Here is a 25051-nt window from a genome sequence, read left to right on the forward strand (position 1 = left end):
ACATAGAGTCCAGCTTCTAGACCTATGGTGCCAATTAATACCAAAAAGTAGAGATATAACAGAAATTACAACCCTCAAAGAGCTTAACATGAAGCCTTTATTTCAAGTTAAAGCTTTGAAAAACTTGCAGCTTTTCAGTAGAAAAGACTTGAACAGAGGTTCTTAAGCTTCAAAAAAGACGTCGTTCATTTGTTGTCCACACTGTTCGCTATTGCTTGGCAGAGAAAGGATTGATTCTTGGTTCCTGCAGTGCCATGCAAAACGCCTGTCACCAGACTAGAAACAGCTAAACTGGATTTAGAAGCAGCCACTTACTTCAAGGGATGGGAAAGAAACCTACAGCCCTGCCTTTTCTGCCACCTGCAGGTTGTACTGATAAAAGTTACCTGCTTTACCTCACCAGAAGGAGTTACAATCAGCTAGGGTGGAAAGCAGTGGTTAAGATCTTGTCAGCTACGTGCGCTGACACTAGGGCTGCTTTGACACCAGTTGTTTTAATACCCCGGGCATTTTTAAAGCAGCAGCACTTCAACAGAGACCTTCCAGTGGTTGTCCACCTTCCACGCACTCCACAGGCTACGAGTACCATTTGACTTCTGGCCTGGGGTAAGGCACTTGGGTGTTCATTTTAAATGTGAGGAAATTCAGTCACATTACTTGACTAGGTTCCCGATGCTTTAAATGAGGTGTTCAAAAGTCAGTGGTTAGGCTGATACTCGAAATGTTCCTCTGTGCCTTCAGGTTTCAGGCAGAAATGCCTGGGTGGAGTTAAGAACATGAGCACGTGACATGGACAGCTTTCACCAGCAACAGTGACCAGCTGAGATCCCTACCCTCACTTCCTGTCCTGACAGCCTCTCGTCCTCGCCCAAGTAGTAGTTCCTTATTTCAGTTCACATTCTCTTTGCATATATATATTACATTTGGAGCTTTAAGAAAAACCCAATACACATGCAACATCTATAAGCTTCAGGTGCTGTGGAACCAGGGAAAAGAAACCCTTGATGGGACAGAGCTGGGATATTTCTGGTTTGATATCGGTGAGTTGAGGTGGTAGAAACACATTTTAAGGTTCTACTTCGGGACTCCAACTTAGTGCCTACGAAATAGACTTAAACAGGTTACAGAGAAGAACTTTTAAAATACGTATTAGAAATCTGTAATTCTAGCCTCAAATTAAGGCTAAATTATCTATTTACACTTGTCATTTCATTCAGCTTTTGTTTGGTTATTTATTAGGCAACCGCTGTCTGAAGTATTTTTCCTGATGCCCTTAGAAGCTATTGACCTTCCTGCAGTATTCATCAAACTTCTGGTAGCAGCAGGACGCTCTTCTATTTTGACTATTTCATTTTTATATCAACTTGACACATGGTGGCCCCTGTTTCTAATCTCAGGCAAAAGCAAGTGACTTCATCTTTCAAAGCCGGTAATAGAGGCAGGAACTTGGAACTGCTGATTTAGAGCTTAACCACATCACCGTGTTTCTTTGTCTGAGATGAAGAAGCCTGCGGATTGCAAGACAGTCAAGTAATTTCTATGAACTCTCACCAAACAGGGGGATCTGTAGAATACACATTAGTCGTAGTCCCATTAATTACTTTGATTTTGTGATGTTTGAGCCGTCATGATTCCATTGCTGTCTCCGAATCGTTGCTGCTACTGCCGGCTGTGGAGCTGGAAGCCACAGAGCTGGCACTTGCCAGAACATGTCTCTCTCTGTTTCCAAAAACTTCATTCACTGCAACAGAGACAGGGGCTTGCTTACACATTAGTGTCGCAGGGACAAGAGCAGTACAGCAGGTACAGTGTGGTGAGCATCACGGAAAGGAAAACCACGGAACAGAAATCCTAACCTGGTGCAATTTTAAAGCTTTCCCCTTTGCCCTGAGTAGGGAGCCAAAGCTTACACGTCCAAACAATCACCCGTATATGCTGCCTAAATTACAAATCCTGTTATTTCTCCCCCAGAGTATCTCTAGAGGTTTCCCTGTGCCTAAGTACTGTGAAATGGATGAGTTTTGTAAAGCAGAACATTAAGGTTAAATAATTTATTTCTGGTTTTAGTCTCTCTGGTTTCCACCAAGCTCTTAAAAGCCTCTAAAAATTCATGCCATTTAGTTACATGTAGCTACAACAACCCATTAAAACTAGTCCTTGCTTTTATTTGTACAGGTACTCAAAAATGTGATACTTGATTACACCAGGAACATTCAGAAAAAAGTAAAACATAGGTATTACAAGAAATCAGGTATTATACTTCAGCTATGAGAAAATAAATCATGTGGCAAACACAGTTTTCCAAGTTAGAAAAAACCCACATTTTTTGAAGCTGAAAATGTGAAGACATGTAGTCTTGGGGTATTTAAAAATATTAACCTACAGTTTCTCTCAGACCAGAATACATTACTGAATATACAAATACACCCTGGGGACAAGGGGAGAACCACAAAATTCAAAGAAATAAGAATGTTACCTGCAGAAATCTTGCTTATATCCCAGACACGCAGCCCGTCCCGCTCTCCTCCAAAGGCAAAAACGAAGGGGAAGTCAGGGCAGCTGGCTGCACAAAACAGAACACCCTGGGAGGGAGGAAGGAAGAGGATATTTTTTTTGTAAATATCATCCTAAAATTAATTTGTCATCTGAAAATACTTTCGCCAAGCAAGTTTTAAACAAATTTATGCTAAGTTTTCTGAAACTTATTTTGTAAGGACACAAAATTAAAGTCAAGAGCTGCTAATTACAAACAGTAAATCACACCTTTGCCTTGAAGCTGGCAGATACACACTGGAGTACCTCTAGTTCTGCTCAGAACGTTGTATCTGGTATTCAGGTCTGAGGCTTTGAAGCAGTCTGCCAATTACATGTTGAACTGAATACTGCACTGTAATGATAATGACTTACCCAGAATACCCAGTTGTGATTGGGTTTTTTTCCCTCTAAAAGATGTTATGATGTTAGGTAAAACAAGATTCAAGCTAGACAAAAAGGAATAAGCAGACATAGTTTATATATAAACCTTCTTGGAATCAAGAAATTAATATTACTCTACCATTTTCATAGCCCTGGAATGGACTAAACTTGGTCTGTCTCCCAGGATATCCCAAATCTTCACGTATTTGTCAGCAGACGATGTCACAAGGCACCCTTTGATCTGACTGCTTAGCTGTAGCCCTGGAAGATGAAGAGTGCAGCAGTGTGAGAGCACCAGGTAACCACCGTTTCACAGAAATGAGGGCACATTTTGAAGCAAAGTCGCGTTAACAAACCCAATATTCTTTTCACACTAAACTCTGTTCCAGCACAAAGGAGAAAAAGTTAATGAGAGTTTCATGCTGCTACCGCTCGCTGTTGTGACAGCAAACTAACATCATGTAGGCCTATTTTGCCTTCAATCCAACAACAGTAACAGTGCAAAGATGCCGTTGTTCTGCTTCTTACTTCACATGATCTGGCTTCCCCTGCTAGTGTTCTTCAGTTATTTGCCAAAGACCATCTCTTTTGCTATCCAAGAGGATGGGGCATATTCATATGATCTCATTTTAGACACCTGATCAGGTGCTTAGAGTTGCTTTTTAGAAGCTCCTACACTGATCAAATAATTAAAGTAGTCTAAAGGAGGCAGTGTGAAAACCTTCCCATGTGCCATACATAAATCATCTCCAGAATAAATGTCAGTATAAAATAATTACAGATAGAGGAGGTAAACATTACAGTTCATAATCCTGGACCAGACTGCATAGTTTTTGTTATTCCTTACCCCAAAAACACAGGGAGTAAGTCCCAAGTGAACAGATCTGTTTTGACGTTCATGACATTCTGAGAAACTGAGAAAAGTTCACTGTTGTTAAAATACTTTGCTTTACAATGGCTTCTGAGGAGAGATTTGTTTCACACGCCAGCTACCCATGATTAGTATGCACAACTCTCATCTGTTAACCAAGGAATCACCACCACCTCAGTCGTATCAGTTAAAGACATCTTCCAGATGTGCCTCGCCACTGGGGACAAACACAACATACACACGCACACAATTTACCTGACACCTCTTCATCGTGCGCTTTCAGAGTAAACAGCGGCTTATCAGAACGAGCATCCAGACAGTACACAAAGCCGTCCTCTGTGCTTGCCTAAGGAAACCACAACATTATAAAAACAAACAGCCGTAGTCGCTCATTTGAAAAAAACCTCCTGTGAAATCATACCCACCCTCTAGTAAATCCCTGTGACTTGAGCCAGACTTACACTGCTTCTCGGCAGGGCATATTACACACCTTACAGGGTCTGCATCCCCAAGGTCAGGCTCCATCCTGACGCTGCCTGAGCTATTCTACGCACCATGGAAGTCTTAGTCCTATACACATTTCTTAAACTCTATTTTGAAAATGGTTGCACTACTAAGCTTGGCTCTCACGTTAGACAAAGAAATATAGAGCCTTTAGTCTCTTAACTATCAATCAGTTCAAATTTTTGGGGCCATCCAGTGGCTGCATAATAGCCCTGTGCAAAGCCAAGTGTCTATTATACCAGGAGAGATCTAAATCATAAACCCAACAGAACTCAGCAACTGCTTTTGCTGGCTGCACACACAAAGCAACAGAGAACTAGACAGCCATTGAGATAATAAAAAAAGATTTGGTTTAAATTCTCTTTAAAAGTTTTATTATAAAAACCTCCACAAAATCAAGGTATTTTCACTCTATACCAGCTAGGAGGACACTGCCCTCTAGCGCTGATGGGAAACACTGAACTAATATTCAGGATCTTCTAATTAGCTACTTCTCAGCTGCAATTGCCTCATTACATGAAACACAACAGCAACTATACAAAGGAAAATACAACCCACCCACGAAACACTCTAACAACATGGCAAAGATGTCACCTCTGGAGTGAAAAAGCATCGGCATCAATTGCTTTTCTACTGTCATAACGAAGATACCAAATAAGTAGCTGGTCTCTATATACTTGTTGAAAAAAATACCTAAAACCATCCGTCCACACACTGCATTTTTAAAATAAGTAACACCAACAGTTCAACTGTCCATCAGCTCCATTATGTGATTCAGAAACATTACAGGTTAAACAAAATGGCAACAGTCAACAGACCTAGAACAGAAGAGCATGTACTCACTAAGAAATTACAAGGTGAAAAATGATTCCAGGTTACTCTTTCAACCTGACCGCTAAACCGCCATGTTCGATGGTTATCTTGTGGGTTTCTGCAGTCATACAGCACAGCTGATCTATGGGAAAAAGGGATAGGAAATAAAAAAGAAAAAAAAAATAATCAGGGCAGACTGCTTTATGAAGTTTGTTTTGTTTTACCACTGGCATCTGTAGAAGGCCCATGTAAACAACAATTCAAAAATTAAAATGGAATCAGCTTCGCTATTTAGTCTTCCAACTTAATAACAGATTAAAATTTCTCAGATAAACACAAGCTTTTTCCATATGCTTCAAAGTGTCATCTTGGTAACAAACAGCCGTTCTATAGAAACTAAGCAAACAGAGCTTGAATTCACTCAGTACATAAGGCATCATATAAGAGACCATAATTATGCAAATAATTATGAACAGACTTCTAAAAAGTCAAGTAATGACTGTTCAAAAACAATGCACAATTTCTGATACATATACAAATATTTTCAAATATGCTTTAATAAAAAGGAATAAAAAATTAATCTTCAAAAGTGGTTAGGGAAATGCTAATCCAGAAAAGGAGAAAGAGGGGATGGGAGTTAGTGGGTCCCTTGGGATTCTTTGCAGGCATGTGCTCAGCCCAGTGGCAGCAGAATCTGTCCCAACCCGAAAAGCTCCTGGATGCAAATGGAAGAGAGGAGCGATGATGTCACTCTCGCAACATCTCACCGCAATTTACAGCCACAGCGTAACCCGCTCCCACTCTATCCTATAATTAAACCCGAAGAAATGTGATCTACATGTCTCAGCTCTCTTACCAGGCGTTTTACAAAAACAGGTTTAGTACATACGCAGTTTTTAACGGTCTGACTTTCAGGTTTTGAAGGCATCTGCCAACATTCATTAAACAGACTGTGGTCCTGTGAGGTTTTACAGGAAAAATCCCCAATGGCAGTTCACTAGTTTATAGATAGTACACTGGTTTATAGGTGTCCATGGGATCAAAGGGCTAGCTAAAAAGGGACCGATAAGCTGGTCTCGGTATTTGGACTTTTTTTTTCTTTTCACTGAAGGAAGTCAAGGGGGAGGGAAAGCGGACGTAAGCAGGTTCCTAAGAAGAATAAAAGGGTTTTCTCCGATACTTTTACTTATGCAGAGCATAAAAGAAGCCAGAGAACATAAAGACTTGGCTAAAGATTGACAGGTCTTTAAATATTAATAGAGGGACAAAGTCCTAAAAGCAGAATTAAAAAAAAAAAATCGATATAAGAAAAATCACCGTTATAGAACAAAATTAAAAAGTCACCCCTAGGAGATGGGAGAACAGAAAGGAAGTTTTTTGGCTGTCAGGGCTTATAAGAAGTGGCAGTTACAGTGCTAGTCCAAGTGTGCAGACACAACCCATTTCACAGCATCTCCAGGCTGCAATCACCAGGAGACAGCCTGTTAAAATTCGGCTATAGCGCGCCTATCCATAGAGGCTGTAGGGAGAGGACTGGGATTTTAAAGTCTCTCATGCCCCCACCCTGGTCTTACAGTTTGGCAAAACCTGGACAAGTTTTCACAGGAATGAGCAGCGACACATTCCCAACACAGAAAATGCCATACGGCCAAATTAAGAAATAAATTCAGGTTGGATCAGACACCTGGCACAGAAAATGTCAGTCCAGATGGTTAAAGTATTTGGCGAGTCCTGAGAAAGAGGTAAGGAAAACTACATTTTGGCCACATACAAACCTGGCTACCTTGCTGGAAAAAAATAACAGCATTACTCAAATTTGGCACAGTTATAAGTACATGAAAAAGAAAACCTGAGGCAACTTAAGGGGCTTAATTCAACACTAATACCCTCCCCACATGTAACAATTGAAAATATTACCCTGACATACTTATCGTAAGATCCAGAAATAAGCGTCTGAGTTTCAAACGGATGAAACTGCAATGTCTGGACCTAGACAACAGAAGATTTTATTTCAAAAAAATAAGCATTGAGATACAACACATATATACGGGAATTTTCTTTGACCACAGCACAATCCCTCCTCCTCAAAACCAGCACATTTCCCCCCAAAAAACCCTTCTTACTAAGCTTGTTGATAACTGAGATTTCTCATAAAACAGTGCAAGAGATGCACATCATTTTTATTTCAAACGCCCCCACCCAGTGGAAACAAGATACTTTCCAATATAATTTAACTGAACGGAACCACATGCCCTGTTTCTGCCCTAGATATTAAAAAAAATAAGCTGAAGGAGGTAAAAGAATAGCTGCTTCCAGTTGGGAGAAAAATGCAGACATTAGCAAAAAATGAAAATCCGGAGTTTGCCAAGGGCAGTGACTTTGTTAACAGCAAAATAAGGTTATAGCTATTAATAACTAACTTTCACATTGTAATTACTATGAGATGAATTCATTTCTGAAGTACTCATCACTATGGTATTTTAGTATCATTTATTTTAAACCTTTCTTACCTAGAACAAACTGTAACCAACACTCACTGTTGCCTTAAGAGAGGGTTACAGCTTGACCTATGCTCAGAGGTCTATTTTTTGTAGCTTATACCCAACCATCCAGGCTTTCACACAAAAGGCTTTTAAAAAATGCTGTAAGTCTTTGCAAACTTTCTAAAGGATAAGTTAAATAACATTTTTAAAAGCAAATACAGCGTTGTTCGCAAAAGCAACTAACTCAGAAATTTAAACTATTCTGCACAGTTGTTAGAAAACTACAGAATTGTTGTTCTATGGGTTCACTACCAAGCAGCTAATGAAAAGCTGGTTATTTTTTCCCTCTGTATTTCACAGTGAAAGAAACATAGCGATTATTACATACCTTGTCTGTATGTAGCGTCAGGCTGGCTGCTGGCTTACCCACAGACATATCCCACAAAATCACAGTATTGTCAGCAGACGCACTTGCTAAAACATTCCTGATAATGGATCAAAAAATAAGTTTTAGAAATCTTTATACAGATACAAACAAGTAACGGTCAAAAATCCAAAATATATACAGAGCCTGATTCTGAGATCATGTACTCTCTGGTCTACAGACTATGTATCTCAAGCCTGAGGGATAACTCCCTGAAGGTAATTCTACGTTACAAGTAAAGACTACAAACAGACTCTATTAGATTATATTAGTACAACATTAGTACAACAGCATTGACAGTTTTGCTTGCATTTCCCCCGACACCACTTAAAATATCATTTTCTGGAAGATTCTTGAACAAAACAAAGCAAGAAAGGTGCTTAAGTACTTCCTTTCCTTTGACGTTAAGATAGTACTTTTAAATAACATTACCTATGCAACTTAGTTCTGTATGCATACACGTACAGCCAAGAGCGAGACAAACCTGGTTTTAGAATATTTTGCTCTCTAATATCTGAGTATTTATGCAACTACTGAAGAGCCAGCACTGTACACCCTTCATAGAATGCTGAAAGGAACCACTAACATTTTACTTAGTTTACAGATCCCACGTTTCAACTTAAATTTGACCAATTGTGTTAAGAGCAATAAATACACAGTTTAGAAGTTTAATCAGAAAAAACTCAAATCGTTCCCAAACGCTGTCAAATACAAAGTACAATTGCTACCATTGCTCCATTGCTCTTAAAAACAGATTTATTACCTCAACACGTTGTTCCTGATTGAAACTGTTCCCTCCTCACCTTTTTCTTTTTATATTAACCAAGCGTTTCTGACTGAAAGCGCCAACATTCTCCTGGAAACACTGTTCTCCCAAACAATGTCACAAGGGAAAGTTAAGAAAACGCATAGTGAAGGCTATGAGAACCTTTTACAGTAACACCATTATGACCTACAGGCAGAAAGTTATTTATAGAGAGCTGTCACATCATGTCTTGCCTAAAAAAATCCAAACAACAACAAAACTCTTAAATATAAGCTGCTCCAAGGAGTTACTTGTTTTGCCCATAAGCTTTCCACTTCAAGGCTGTTTTTATTTCCTGAAAGATCTACCAGTACCAATCGTAACTCAGCACATTACGGAATTATGCATTCCAGACACTTAACGATTGCAGCTTTAAATTTTGTGACTTGTCTCTATATTATTACCAGACAACCATTTCTAGGTACGTGAAAGCTACTCTTTTGTAAGACTGATGGAATGATCACTACCATACTTTGTGCATACGCGTTTAATTTAAGAACAACAGACAGCGCACTGTAAATTAAGAGCGCAATTTATGTACATTTACTGCATGTCTGTGTGGGTGTTTCCTTCTTCAGCATCTAGATAACAAAGCATTACAAGTGAAGGCTCATCAGGAGTATGCGGAGTTGCCTATGTGTATCTTCAGAGGCATTTATGACAGCAGGGAAAAAAAAAAGCAAACATAAAAATCAGCCTGTGTCTGACAGTTTCAAGGCCCATGCTGAGAATCCTGACAGGTGAACTGTTAAAAAACACCTAAACGATAAGAAAAAAACAGCAGCGTCTTTATTTCAGTCAGCGCATTGTCCTTGACCTCTCCCCCAAGATGGGCCAGCTTTGTGTTGCTTCAATAGCAGCACTTCATTTGCTAGTTCATTCAGGCGACAGGGAATTCTCCCTGTCCAGTATAACCCAAAAGTCAGAGGCATTCCTATAACTGTGCTATTAGGGCTTTTACACTCTTTTCTGTTCACGGCTCTGGGGCAAAAGCCAGAGGGGAAAAAAACCAGCACAGCAAGGACTTCCTTCTATAAATCTACTTCTATCTGTTGAAATGGTGGTTTAGGTCACCGGCAGATTGGCACAGATCAGGGCAGCCCTTCTGCTTCTACAATTTGTGCATCTGGCTTAAATGTAGCCAATTTATCAAATGGCTTAGACTCACCTTAGCCCTGCCCTCATCTGGACAACCTGCAAATAAAAAGTGATCTGTAGCAATAAATAGGTGTTTAAAAAAATAAATCAAGATTTCTAGTTAAAAAAAAAAAAAAAAGTGTGTGTATTTTTGAGAATCAATTCATCGCAGCACTACTTTCAAGTTCAATGTTATGCTACATAAGATTTTGGATTTGTGTGAAAAATACATGCCTAATTAAGTATACAGATTTGTAACCATCCATTGTTATTCAAGTATTTTTTTACCTGCTTTGTTTATTCCATGAAAGATCAAGCACAGCATCAGTATGTCCTTTTGCTGTCCCTTCTGAAGATAAACTCTGCGTATGCAAATATGACACAAACAGACTTCTGAAAATTACAGCTTCAACAGCAATCAAGCGCTACAACACATTAGTATGAACTCCTTAATGCCTTCACAAACAACTTTGTATTTTAAATTATTCTCACTTGCTGCAACAAGGCTTTTGATAGAACTGTCTCTGCAGTACCTGTACCTCGCCTCTTACCCCGGATCTCAGATTGCTCCACTCACAGCTGGTGGCCATACAGAACTGGTTACTCCCTTCAGGCCGGGAGAAGAAATCTCATTGTTTCCAGCTACTGCGCAGCTTCTTCAGCTTCTTTCTAAACACTCCTGGCAGTTCTCTCTCTCTCTCCTCCCAATTAACTGAGCCTTAGGTCCTTGTAACTGCCAGCTACTACAAATTCTATTTTTAAATGGTTAAGCTTCAAAGTTTACTGGGACAGCAATTGGAAACCTCCCATAAGCCACCCCATTCCTCTTCTGTTCTTACTTCCAGACTTCAATTATCCATACAGAGAATAATGAGCATTTCAAATTGAGGTAACAGTGATTCTGTTAACTCAGTGATTTTCAGAGGCAAGTTTCACAGAACAAATTCCCCTTCCAAGGATATTTTTTCTATTGTTTTTAAAACCAGAAGGTCTGAGAGCTCAAGAAGTAACCCCCCTTCACAATTACACAGAGTGGTTCCTTAGCTGACTAACACTGCAGTGCTCCTTCATTTGGGAAACCAAGATTAGCTATATACCCAGCGTTCACCTTTCCTTTTTACTCGAGGGAGTCTTTAAGCACTTCCTGAGGCATCTACTATAAGCAAAAATCAACAAGATCTAAGTTATCTTCCAGACTTGTTTTACATACCAAAGAATTTGGACAAATCGTAACACCACATTCAGGCACACAATGAAGGTCAGATTCATCTCACATAACTTAACATCCAGTCTAAACCTCAGTCTTCCTCTTTGGTACTTAAGGTTTTCTCTGCAGTCCACTAAAAGAAACTCAGCCATTCTCTGGGGGTGTCTCTATGCATTCACCTCAGACAGCTTCGATGACTAGCTTAAAATATGCTTAAATTTTAGATAGATAAAGCTAACAGAGATGAATCCTGAGTAAATGTATTTTATTAGTGTCAACCTTGTCCTTTATTGCTCAATGCGTTTTCAACTCTCTGAGTCACAGGAAAATACTAATTTTAACCTATCGTAGATGACCATGACATTATCTTCTGTAACCTGTCAACACTGCAGATGGAATTGAACCAGATCATCTACGATTTTTTTAGTGTAGGAAAAATAGTAATAACGTTATCCTTGCTGTTAAGTTTCCTACATCCAACCAGATAAACCATTTTGGAATACTTACTTTCTTCCCTTTCTTTTTCTTCTTTTTCTTGTCTCCAAGAGAAAAGACTGGTTCTAAGGATTCCACTATATCAAGGTCCCAAATGTCAATAACCGGGGTCATGTTACCCACTGCAACATAATTTCCTACAAGCAGAAACCCAAATGCAACCACATTTATTTAGAGTTACAAAACAGCGTATTTGGCAATCCAGCTGTTGCTTATTTCTTTGAATAAGTAAAACTTATACTTATGTGCCAGAATCTTCTATTTGAACATCTTTGATGATTCTAACTGACACGGAACAATTTGAAAATATCAACTGACAGCATATGCTGCCAGACAAAAATTTACTTGCTCGCCAATACACTTCCCCTTCAGTACAAGTAACTGTTCAAAGAAGCTGTATGAAGTTCCACGTTTTGTTTGCTTTTTTAAGGAAAAAAAAACCCAAACCAAACCAAAAAACACATTCCCTGTGCTATGGCAAAAAAAATATCTGTAAAACACAGGAAAAAGGTTACTAAATACATAATTTGTATGTATTTAAGGTTACTAAAGTAAAGTTACTAAATACATAAAAATCTTGCTCGGTTTTATAGTTAATCAACAGCATTGGCCATAACAATTTTGAACAAAAGCAACCTTCCATTTCCAAGTGGAAAATAAAGCAGATTAGAGAAGAGCTTGCTCTGGTCAGCTGATTGACAATAACTTAATTATTTGTAATAAAACCAGTATTTTAGTCAAATTGCTTGTTATGGCAGCATCACGAAGATACCTGTATCACCAAACCAAAAAGTCTGATATTCAGTTTTTCTGTCTTAATATCTTGGTTTTATTTCTATTTGTACCACTAGAGGAAATTATTTAGTGACGTTACATCTGTGTACTTTTCAAATAAAAATTATTTAACTGGACATTTACAGTATCCTTTGTAACGTACCTAGTGATTCGTCGGGACTAGGATCAAAATTCAACCACTCCAGACACAGAGGGTAAGCAGGCAAGATAATATCATGATGTACATAAAATGAGTTCTCTTCATGATTGTAAACTGAAAAAGAATTAAAGATATACAACATGTCCGTGAAGAGGAAAAGCAAGCAACTATCAACAGTTCACTTGGCAAAATGCAGATGTGGCAAACACTAAATCATCAAGGAGATCTAAAATGTAAATTCACAGTGTGTTCAGAGTGTTAGTGCAGAGGCCAGAGCCCCCACGCACAATCACTTCAAAATAGATGCTCTGTATCCACCACCACCACTTTCTACATCAGGATACATTAATGAAGGTTTAGACGTTCATTTTTACAGAACCAGCAATTTAAAAAAAAAGAAGAAAAAAAAAGACAAGAAATAATTCCAGATGCAATCAAAAGGGAAATGAAGGTAAAAGACAAACAGTTTTCAAATTAGAGGAAGCTGAAGAAGTCAGATAAAAGCAGGTTGTAACGGACAGATACGGGAAGACTTTTGGTAAAGCAACCATATACTAAAGACAGCATTCCCTTTAGCCAGCTATTCTTCTCTTTATAATAAAAGGATTTACTAACTGGATAGCAGATAAAATACATTAATAATTTTAATAACACGGTATCATCACACACGCAAAATCACTGTGCTGTTTTAAGTGCATGTGACAGATGTTCAGATACTAACTAAAGTCTTCAGTTAACAAAGTAGTCCTAGTAAACTACTCAATGTTATAAACTGCAGAAGCCTGTGCTATTGTTTTATAAGTTTATAGAGGGAAAATAACACAGTTAATAAAATTTGTAAACACCTCCAGATACAGAAAATGCTAGATGCTGGTATCTGAAGAGATGCCTTCAAACACTTTGGCCTTGCTGTTTTCTTGAAACAGAATACTTATGCTTACAGAAACATGTACCACAGCAGAAGTAGCCAGAAACATCCCCCCAAAGTTACCACCAAAGATGCTAACCTCAGCACACTCAGCAGTACTCCTTGCTGCAACAGAAAAATCTTTTGCACAGTAAAACTAAATCCATCCCTAGAACAAGTGGTATTTTGATGCTATTAAGGATCATCTCTTCTAAAACTAAGATGATAAAGGTGCTGATTCTTCTACTCCTAGCAGTGGAAAGCACAGTTAAAGAAGCAAGGAGAAAGCAAGGAAAAAAACAACCAACAATAAACTCCTACAGGAAGCTGGCATGACTGTTTGGAAGAAAGATTGTATGCTCAGAGAATAAAATTGCCATAGTATTTTCTAAGCTTCAATAGGAATGAAATAAGGAAAGGAAGTGCTATACAGTCTGATAAAGGCACACTATCCTCTAAATAACAATAACTCCACATTAAATACTCTAGTTCTGGAAAGTGGCTAAAGCACCATGATATAAAAAAAGAGGACAAAACACACAGGAGGAGAAAAAAAAAAAACTTCCAAAAAACACCTTGTTCCTCTTCTACACAGCCATATGGAACAGGCTAGGCAAGACATATTCCCTAGCTTCACCGTAAGGAACAAATCCTATGCTACTTACCATGGACCTCCAAACTACAGTAATCTTTATCAACTTTGCCACAAAGTACAAGATTGTCACTGGGCTTAATCAAAAAGTCCTCCTGCTCATATTGATCCTGAACAGCAAAAAGGAGAAGACAACGGATGTTAAGCAAAGCACATAAATGCACGAAACTACAAATGTTCAAAAGGCTGAATCAATAATAACTTTTGACCATAACTGAAAACACTCAAAACCCAACACCCTGCTGCCCATCCGCATAAAACCATCTTATGGCGGTAAAGAGAGAAAGGTAGGAACCAGACTCCATCATGGGGAGACTGAAGGACAGTTTATGTGTAGCTAGGGAGATTTAGAGAGTTGTTTAATTACGATATATGAAACCATCTTTTAAGGCTACCATAAGCTGACTTTCAGCCCATTGCTGAAAAGAAAATCACCACTAGGAGCCCACATACATAGCTTATTTCCCTTGTGCTCTCATGCCTTAAGCAGTTATATCGTATAACAGCATTTTACACAATAAGCATACTGTAACTGCTCCTCACATCCAGGAAGCAATTCCAAGAGCATTAAAGCATTGTCTATTTTCTGGAAAATATTTCCAGAAAAGTACTGCCTACAGCTATACTGGGCATTCAGCTGTACCAGCACAAATGTAACCTCTCATCTAATTTTCATTGTTACTGAGGAATGGAAGGCATTCAGGGAATTTTCGTTAGTGGAAAACTAAGAACTGTACATAAGAGTCAATAGTCTTACACAAACAGAGTACCATCCTTCAAACATACCACACATACAAGACTTCTTGGACTTCTTGTAGCAAGCTTTTAATTTATTTTTTTTATTCACTTCAAGCATCTTTTCAATATTTGAATTCTATCAAGTACTGCAATTCTTTGCATTAATCAACTTAATGTTACACAGTACCTAGTCTCCAACAGTACTAGTAGTAAATATCACGAGACAACATAAAATGCATGTTGAAGCACTAAAAAGGGACTCGAGCATAGGAGGAAAGGCCTGAGAAAAAGGAGTTCACTTTTTCTATGTCTGGAAGAAAATTAGCTTTTCTGACACACAATAAATGCAGTTGATATTCTCCCTGAATCCCTATGTGAATTAATAGCTCTTTGACCATAAACATAACTTTTAAAGCATTTCTCTCCTCTACTGGTACATAGGAGCAAGAAAAATCGTCAACTAGTCAGTGGAACACAGAGAAAACACACAGTGCCCCAAAGTGCACACAGCAAGTGAACTCGTTTTAAAGATAAACATATACCTTCCTCCTTCAGCTCTGTTACAGTATGTGAAGTCACCATAACAACTCCTTGTCTGAGACCACACGTGTTTGACAAAGTCCCCGACACACAAACTGGACATTGTAGTAGAAGCCTAGAGCTACTCTTTTCTTTACAACTTACTAGCTTTGTAAAGAATCCAAAATAGTATAAAGAAGGACAGCACCCAGAAAAATCTCAGAATCTTTATGCTTCAAAGAGGTCTCAAAAATTCACCTACTTCATCACCCTGCCCCAGGTGATCATAGTTTCTCCTAGTTGCTCTCTAGTTTACACCGTCTCTTCTCACGCAACCTCACCTTGTAACTGATTTCTGTAATCTCTCCATGTAAATTAAGTCACTCACAAGTAGCAGTCTAACCTTCTGAACTAAACTGCCGGATATTCTCTGGAATTTCTCCATATCTTTTCTGAAGAGGCACCCAATATTCTAGCTAAGGCAATACTGACGTTAAGTAAAGTAGAAGAATTATCTCATGTCTTGCATGCTGCATACCTGTTCACCAGAGAGAGATAAACAGGCTGCATAACAGGACAGCACTGTTGACACAGTTAGCTTGTGCCAGGCTGCAGCCAGAGATGTCTTCACCCCCCGCAGAGCTCCTACAAAGCCAGCTCCTGCTAAGATGTTCCCTGTCTGATACTTGGTGGAAACTAATACAGGCAGAAACAGTCAACTACGCACTATGCTGCGCATATATGCTTAACAGGGACATATTTCTTCATTCGATACCCCTAATTTGACATGTAGCCTGAATCCACCTCAGTTTGGTTTCTTCCATAAACTGGTGGAGGGTTGTAAGAGTCTTGCAATCTGGGAAGTTTTCTAATTTGGGTCGTTAGTAGCCTGAGATACTGAGATTTCTTACTTCTTCAAGTATTTTCTGGGTCCTGATAGATAGGTGACAAACCACCTCCATGTACAGAAGCATGTGGCTTAAATCATGAGCCAGTTCACCTTAACTTCTGACTTCAACGTAAAAAGCATGCATAGAGGTGACTGCACAAAGCAACCTTAAAAGAGTTCCATCTGATCAAAAGTCTGGCAAACTTTTGGCAAACTGCAAGCACCTACAGACCCTAAGGCAGTCCGGCAGTGGGAAAATTTAACTGATTTTTAAGTTTATGCTGTTTGAGATATATAACATTTTTATAGTACTTACAGTGGTTTTTAGAGTGATGTAAGGATCCTGATCATTGCTCCCATACACTGCCAAAGCAGCCAAAGAGTCTTCAAGTTTTAAATCACCTACATGGGAATTTCAGAACATTTTTTTATACATGCCAATGACATATGGAAGTTAGAAACCCCTGGACCAACACCTGTATTAGAAATTTTAAGGGGTGGGGTAAATGGACTTCCAAGTTCCAAACATAAGAACCTCTTAAATCGCTTAGTGCTTTCAGGGACTTCTGCTGCTCTGCTCCAGAACTACAGCAGGGGGAGTGAAACTCTTTTCAACACTGCTCTCGGTTCTAATGTCAGGGGGACACACAGAATTGTTTCACCCACTAAATGATTTCCGAAACTGGAATAAGCAAATAATTACAAATGTGAATTTCCAGCATTTGAAATATAGCACTGTGCGGTTTTAGCATATTGATTTCTTACGTACAATAAGAAGTGAAGAGGTTCTTCACCTAGATTGCATACCTGACATTTGACTTCTTACCTCCGTATTCCTCTTCATCATAATTGTCCAGATCATACTCCTCCAGTTCATCATCAGACAGACCTTCATTTTTATGAGAAGACTTATCTCTGCCACGTGCCATCTGGCCTTCATTGCTACCATCGGCACCATCCCTGTTTAAAGATACACATCCCTGAGAAACTGTGACAGACATTCAGCATGCTTCCAGGTAATTACTTAGTGGACTGCTAACAAGATTTCAGCACACCATCCCGGCTGTTCACACAGGTTTCACGTCTTTATGCCACTAATTTGGAAATCTATTCACTCCTTTCCTATCTTTTCCCAAAATACAAGGCACCATTATTCTCAGGCTTCCAGAGAAAGCTTTTCCTTGAAAGTTTTCATGACAAAATGTGACACAAATTCCATTCGACAGAGATAAACTGTGTGTCTAAATCCCTTTCTCTTACCCTTTTTTTGTGGATACAATGCTCTCAACCTCACTTCTGCGCATTTGCATGTGTCCAATTAATTCCTTTTTTTTTTTCATCCCACCCACATGTCCTGTCACATGTGATGACTCTTGCATTTCTTCAAGATTTTTAAGATTTTATTTCCTCATACTTCCCATATTTGTATTAGAAGAAAAAAGGCCAACATAAAATTAATTAGGTAGGGACATATTGCAGATTACTTCTTACAGGACAAACCATGCAACATCCAGAAAACTCTGTGTGCGAACAATTGAGTTTCCATATACAAAAAATTCAGTAGAAGGAAGCATACATCAAACATTGGCTGAGGACCTAACACATATCCTAGACACCTCCATGGAGTGTGTGCGACAGGAACTCATTCCTGCTGGATACACTGCATTTCATAGAATAGTTTGCGTTGGAAGGGACCTTTACAGATCATCTAGTCCAACCCCCTGCAATGAGCAGGGACATCTTCAACTAAATGGGGTTGCTCAGAGCCCCTTCCAACCTGACCGTGAATGCTTCCAGGGACGGGGCATCTACCACCTCTCTGGGCAACCTGTTGCAGTGTTTCACCACTCTCATCATAAAAAATTTCTTCCTTCTATCTAGTCTAAATCTACCCTCCTTTAGTTTAAAACCATTACCCCTTGTCCTACTGCACAGGTGATAGTTTTAAGAATAGAACAGAACAGAACAGAGTCATTTCAGTTGGAAAGACTCTACAATGATCACCTAGCCCAACTGCCTGATCACTTTAGGGCTGACCAAAAGTTAAAGCACGTTATTAAGGGCATTGTCCAAATGCCTCTTAAACACTGACAGGCTTGGGGCATCAGCCACCTCTCTAGGAAGCCTCTTCCAGTGTTTGACCATCCTCTTGGTAAAGAAATGCTTTCTAATGTCCAGTCTGAACGTCCCCTGGTGCAGCACTGAACCATTCCCACACGTCCTATCATGGGATCCCAGGGAGAAGAGATCAACGCTTCCCCTCCTCAGGAAGCTGTAGAGAGCAGTGAGGTTGTCCCTCAGCCTCCTCTTCTCCAGCCAGTCAAGCCCAAAGTCCTTAGCCGTTCCTCACAGAACATTCCTTCCAGCCATTCCACCAGCTCTGTTGCCCTCCTCTGGGCGCATTCAAGGACCTTCACATCCTTCTTAAATCGTGGGGCCCAGAACTGCACACAGCACCAATGCTGAATATAGTGGGATAATCACCTCTTTTGACCGGCTGGTGATGCTGTGTTTGATGCACCCCAGGATGCAGTTTGTCCTCCTGGCTACCAGGGCACACTGCTGGCTCCTATTGAGCCTGCTGCCCACCAGCACCCCCAGATCCCTTTCTGCAGAGCTGCTCTCCAGCCACCCCTCTCCCAATTTATACTTGTGACAAGTGTTACTGCGTCCTATGTGCAGAATCCAGCATTTCTGTCCTCCTGTACGCAAAATTCCCAGGCAGTAATGAGGCAAGATAGTTCGCATAGGTATGATTTCTAAAGTAAATAACAGAAACCTATCTTTATAATCTATTCAGTAAAATAAACACTTCACTTTACCAGTTTTTACACAGGAAAAAAGATAGCTAGAGACTCTAAATCTGAGTCTGATTTGTGATCCTTGCACAGGAAAAAAAGTGACTGATGTCATAACAAATTCTACAAAGTACCAGATGTTATAAAGCGATCATAACCCCTTTGGTTGTTGCGGATGGTCTTTACAGTTCCATGCTGGAATGCATAATTACTAATAAGCAGCACCTCAAATCTTTCTGTTTCTGAAATTGCAAGAGAAAGGAATCCACCCAGAAAAACAAAAGCTCACACACATAAAGAAGAAACAAGTAACACCGCAGAGAACGGAAACATTAAACATAACTGCTAAAGAAATGGATATAAAGTAAGAACCTTCCAGATGTTTAAGATGATTTTGGAAGCATTAAAAAACAAAACCAGAACAAAACACGTTCTGGGACAAAACACTCTGTTCAGCAATAAAGGCACAGATCCATCTAATAGAAATTGGGTGGGTAACATTCACCGAACTAAAAAAAGTTTTTATTGCTACCTATTGCATACCTATGCCTGTTGAGTCACACATACTGTGGCGTAACCACACACCCTACATAGCCGAAACAGAATGAGATGCCTAAATCTATACACAGATCTAGCTGAAAAAGGCTGGAAAACGGAATAAGGCCTCAGTCCCTCATCTTTTTCTAGACAAAAGAGAGACATTCCTCTATTGTCTTCCACAGATTATGTTTTCTAAATCTCTCACTTTTCTTATTCTTTCCATAAGCTTATTTACCTTTTTCTTAAAAGCAGAATGACAAAATTTAACACAACTACACAACCAGCAACTTTTAGTGCCAAGTGGAGAGTTATGATGTCTACCGTTTCAGATGTGAGCCGTAAATACCCGAACCATAAATATCTGCGTGAAGTTTTGCCTTTTTTTTGGAGAAGCACAAAATACCAAGTCCTTCTGAGCTCTGCTGTGGCCTCCAGACCTGCTTAGATTGTCACGTCGCCCCCTCAGCATACGCTTTTTCACGGTGTCCATCTGGGACTTCCACCTCAGTTGGCCACATCTCCAAGGCACCAAACTGCCCCCCGGACTCCCCAGCACCCGCAGTTACAGATCCACTCCAGAGGGGAATGGCAACTCCAGCGAGGAGCTGGCCCCGAGAGGATCTCTGGAGACTTCACCTGAAAGGCTCGGCTAGCCTGACGGCCCACGGGTCACGTCGGAAGAACCACACGGGAACACCACCCACGTTGCCGTACCCGCAGCTCAGGCAGGACACATCCTCCGTCCGACGCTTCTCCGCCCGCTCTCCGGACAGACGACCCTCCCGGCACTCGGGCTCACCCGGCACGGCCTCTCCAGGAGGAGCCCAGGCCGGCCGGGGCCGATCTCCTCGGCCCGCCGCCGCTTCCCGAGCCGGGCCTTCAGCGAGACCCTCCCCCGCCGCTCCCCCCACCCGGCCCCTCCACACCACGGCGAGGTTCGGTGGGGGCTCCAACCCCGCCCCGGCCCCGCTCCCCCCGGCTCACCCCAGCTTGTCCTGGGCCTCCTCGATCAGACGGTTCAGCTCCTCCTGGTCGAGCTGCACCTGCGGGGAGGACACAGGGAGAGAGGGATGATGGCGGCGGGGGGGAGAAGGTGTTGCGGGGGTCCCCTCAGCCCGGCCCCCCCCCCCCCGCACACACCTTGTCCGGCGTTTCCTTGGCAACGCCGCAACGCACCCAGGCGGCGCACGTCACCGGGCAGCTCATGGCGGCGGCGGCGGCGGCACGCGGGCGGCGACAGCGCGTGCGAGCGGCTCCGGCGCGCCCCGAGTGACGTCACCAGTGGAGGAGGGTGGGGCCACAGCCTGTTAGCGGCGGAGAAAAACGGAAGGGGCGGAGACAAAGCCGCGTGAGGTCATCACCGAGCGCCGTGACGGCCCGGGGGGGGGAGAGGGGCGGGGCTACAGGGGGGAGAGGCCTGAGTGGGCGGATCCGGAAGGGGCGGTGCCGGGGGGGTGAGGCCTGCGCGGCGGTAGCGGGGAGGCGGCGGGGGGCCGCTCTGCCCTAGTGTCCTCCTCGGGCCGGCCGCCGGTCGGTGACTGACAGAACTTGTCGGGAGACGGATCGCCGTCAGCGAGAGGGGCGCCGGTTTTTCATAGGATTAGTTTGAGAAGGGTGCCCGGCCGCTTCCTCTGTCGTGGCTGCCGCGGGGATGGAGTTGACCCTCTCGCCGGCAGCTGTAGCGGGGCTGTGCGCTGGAGCTGGGATGGGAAGCGGGGCTGGCGGCGCAATGGGGGTTTTGGTCGTGGCCGAGCAGTCAAGGCCTTTCCTGCTCCTCACAGCGCCCGGCCAGCGAGGGCTGGGGGGCACAAGGAGTCGGGAGGGGACACAGGCAGCACAGCTGACCCCAGCTGGCCAAAGGGATATTCCACACCATGTGATGTCTTGCTCAGTATATAAATCTGGGGGAAAAATGAGGAAGCGGGCGGTGTTTGGGGTTTTGGTGTTTGTCTTCCCAAGTAACCATTAGGTGTGACGAAGCCCTGCTTTCCTGGCAATGGCTGGGCACCTGCCTGCCCATGGGAAGCTGTGAATGAATTCCTTGTTTTGCTTTGCTTGTGTGCGCAGCTTTTGCTTTACCTATTAAACTGTTTTTATCTCAACCCGTGACTTCTTTCTCACTTCCAGTTCTCTCCCCCATCCCACCAGGGGGAAATGAGCGAGTGGCTGTGTGGTCCTAGCTGCCACCTGGGTTTAAACCATGACATTCTTAATTAGCCCAATCCCACTTGGCACCCCTGCCACCTTTAGCTGAGGCTGGGACCTGCTAGAGCTCCAAGGCCCCTTTAGTAACAGAAATTAATGCTATGCCAAGTAATAGGTCATCGTGCAGCCACTCCTCCTGGGTGCTCTGGAGAAACAAAGTGCTGCCCCATCTCCAGGCTCTTCAAGTCCTTCACTTCCCACGCTGGATCACAGCTTCCCCCGCTGATGTTTGCTTCCACTTTGGCTCTAAAATACATCAGCAGCGAACCACCAAAATTAAAGGTTTAGAAAAACCTTTTTGTTATCGATCTCTAAAATTTATCCAAGTAAAAGAAACCAATGCACAGAGTCAACAGCGAGAGGGAGTTGCAGGAAGTTGTGAGGGACTGGCATCTTCACAGGAGGTGCTGCTTTTTGCCCTCCCCAATGTCAGTGTCCTATACTAGCTAACTCATTAATCAGAGAAAATGGATAAAATGTTAGCTGTAACATATGGGAAGGTAGTCTCTTACTAACATGCGGAAATCACTGCTGTTTCCATTGCTGAAATTTTAATTCAGGGGATAACTGCAAATTACATGGATGGGAAGCTGAGGTTAGGGGAAGGAGCATTTCTCATGGTAAAGCTCAAGGACTTGGCAACCAAACTTCAGCTTGGCAGATGGAATGGCTACGTTATTTCATCCACATGTCACTAGACAGCACCACTGTAGCATTCTCATTATTTTATCCTGATTCTTCTGTGGTTCTGGCATGAGAGAGAAATAAATATCTATTAAAATATTACTACCTCTTATGCCCCCCATTCCTTTCACCCATTTGCTGCGTTTTGTCTTAATGTGGACACAAACATACTGAGGCAAAAACTCTATCTTTCTAGCTGTTCCTTGTATTGCCTTGTAGCACGGGCATCCTAGTCCTGCTGGGCTTCTAGATAATTGCCAATCTTGGATTTTAGTATGCTTGTCTTTTTGGTGAGCTGTTATTATTTGTTTTGCTGGTCACCTTCTCTTACAGCGTTCAAGAAATCCTTCTTGTCCTCCCACGTGTGAGTTGGCAACAGTTTGACTGTCAGTCTTCCTCCAGATTCTGAGAGAAGTTTTGTGGAAGCAGCTGCTATTCCCAAAGGACAGGCAGAGGGGAGTGTTATGCAGCAAAGAGGGGGAGAGCGAGGCTACTTTCCAGTCACTGTGGTTCCTGGATATGTTTTTTTGCAGATATATACGTTTACAGTGTGAAGGTTTGCACAACAAACACTTGAGCCAGATTTGTTTTTTCTGAAGCAATACCCAGAGGGGGCACACATGCTCTACCACGTACGTTATCACGAAATAGCCATGTACTGTGGTGAGGCTCAACAACAGAAGTACCACAAAAAAGTCTTGGAGAAGGAGGAAGGAAAATAGGTAGCAACTATTCACATGGATATTAAAGCTTAGAAAACTGCATTTACAACTAATAATTTTTCTTCTCTTTTTAGAGCCAGTCCATAAATGCTGTGTGATTCCAATACTTCTGTCTATCATACACTTGCTGGGGACGTGGGTCTCAGGGTCTTCTTAAGAAAAGAAAGACCACTCTATGAAATGCATTATTGTTCCATGGTGCCTTCGCAATCACAGCGATAGGGTTGAAAGAATGGTGCCCCAGGCATGAAGCTTCCTGCAGATACCTGCGATAGCAACTGAGCCGTACTGCAGTACAGCCCACTCACCCCAAGGAACCAGCCAGGACGACTCATAGGTCATAACACACCAGCAAAAAAATGGTCTTTTTGGTATTTAGTGTCCAAAGATGACTCAACTGCAGAGGTGTGAGGCTTGGGAAGGAAAGAAGATGTTCATTGTTTAATTTGGATGGAATTCTGACACAACCGTTGGAGGAATTTTGGGATGAACCCAGAGAGCTGTACTAATCAGGAAGAAGGCTGTATAGCTGACAGAAATCTCTCTGGAGAAGAAATGTCCATGAAGAAGGATATGTGCAACAGAAGCCGAGGACTCAAATGGCTGTCCCAGGAAGGGTGCGAGGACCAAGTTCAGATCCTGGGGAAATAAAAGGTCTCCGACCAGAAGAATTGTCATCAAACATTCTCATGCCACGGTCTGTTCTGGACTGGCCTTGGGCCTCTTCTAAAACTGAGCTTTTAAAACCTAAAGGCTCCATTTTTTTTTTTCCTCATCAAAGCTCAATCGGACACAGCAGTATTTCTTCTCTAATTTCTCCAGAAATCCTGGTTTCTGCCTGGAATCTCTTTTGCTGTAAGAAAGGTCTGATTTCTTAGCCTCTGATGAGCAGAGCTGAGTTCCTTTTTCTCCTGAGAGAGCTCAGCAAAGTAAGGCCAGACTTGACAGTAGTGATTTTCACTGTTTCAGTTTAGTCACCAAGCCTGGAGTCAGAAACTTCTGCCTGTCTGAAGTGAAATGCGCTAAAATATTGCCCCTGTTTCTGGATCCGCATTTGACCCATCCCTACCTACTGCTTTTCACCTGAGGATGTGAGGGCCAGATAGTTCTCATCAACAGTAAGTGTGTGCCTGTATCTTGTTCAAGGTGTCGTCATAAACATTCGGAAAGGTTCAGCTGGATTAAGTTACCTATCTAGGCAGAGCAAACTTTTGTTCATGTGTGGACTTACCAGGTCAAGAAAAGCGGGGTCAGTGGGAAAACTTAATGGTTCCTCCAAAGGGATGGTCCAACTTCTCTTTTAGGGACTGTGTCAAGGTGCCCAGAGAGCTATGGTATTCCTCTTCACGCTAAGTAAGGGTGGAAGGGAGAAGAGAGCTGTCTGATGAAGGAGTCATGTTGAAGCAGCTGGTGCCAGCAGGCTCTCCGATAACTACTTGAAAACATGAAGACCTCCAGTGTCCAAGGCTCTGCAGGGACCTTAATCTACCTTGAATCACGAAACTGTCAGAGACACTGTGAACATTTCAAATATGACAGCTGGAAGGTACTACAAGGCTATGAAAAAGTTCATACTGCAAATCATGCAGCTATAAGCAGGAAAATAAAGGGAATTTTATGTGTTTTGAGAGAAGTTATGCTGTAGGCTTACGGCTGTAGTTCAGCTGACCTCTTCAGATGAGAAGAGGGGAATGGGATTAATACACTAGCATGGCATCTTACTCAAAAAAATGTTCTGTTTTCTAAATGAGCTGCAATGTTGCAGTCCTAGAGATACTGAACAGCTAAAAGCAAAGTCACAACATCAA

General features: G+C 41.8%; 1 protein-coding gene across 5 annotated transcripts in view; it reads right to left on the reverse strand.

The window, feature by feature from the left end:
* The window catches only part of PWP1 (PWP1 homolog, endonuclein), a 21855-nt gene extending 940 nt beyond the window's left edge, over positions 1-20915 (reverse strand). For 2 of the 5 annotated variants that reach the window (XM_074580622.1, XM_074580632.1), the window contains exons 1-15: positions 20773-20915; positions 20617-20675; positions 17121-17254; positions 16611-16696; positions 14162-14258; positions 12593-12703; positions 11668-11792; positions 10242-10315; positions 7976-8072; positions 7032-7093; positions 5135-5246; positions 4043-4133; positions 3056-3177; positions 2477-2582; positions 1602-1741 (exon numbers count right to left, since the gene is read on the reverse strand). In XM_074580622.1, the coding sequence (XP_074436723.1) occupies positions 1626-1741; positions 2477-2582; positions 3056-3177; positions 4043-4133; positions 5135-5246; positions 7032-7093; positions 7976-8072; positions 10242-10315; positions 11668-11792; positions 12593-12703; positions 14162-14258; positions 16611-16696; positions 17121-17254; positions 20617-20675; positions 20773-20838 (1458 nt within the window). In that variant the 5' untranslated portion in view covers positions 20839-20915 and the 3' untranslated portion in view covers positions 1602-1625. Of the gene's footprint in view, positions 1-66; positions 1742-2476; positions 2583-3055; positions 3178-4042; positions 4134-5134; positions 5247-7031; positions 7094-7975; positions 8073-10241; positions 10316-11667; positions 11793-12592; positions 12704-14161; positions 14259-16610; positions 16697-17120; positions 17255-20616; positions 20676-20772 lie in introns of those variants that run through there. The other 3 variants (XM_074580609.1, XR_012586215.1, XM_074580599.1) reach the window with 3 other exon arrangements.
* Positions 20916-25051: the final 4136 nt, after the last annotated feature.

Source organism: Larus michahellis, chromosome 1 (assembly GCF_964199755.1).
Source record: "Larus michahellis chromosome 1, bLarMic1.1, whole genome shotgun sequence".
Classification (NCBI taxonomy): domain Eukaryota; kingdom Metazoa; phylum Chordata; class Aves; order Charadriiformes; family Laridae; genus Larus; species Larus michahellis.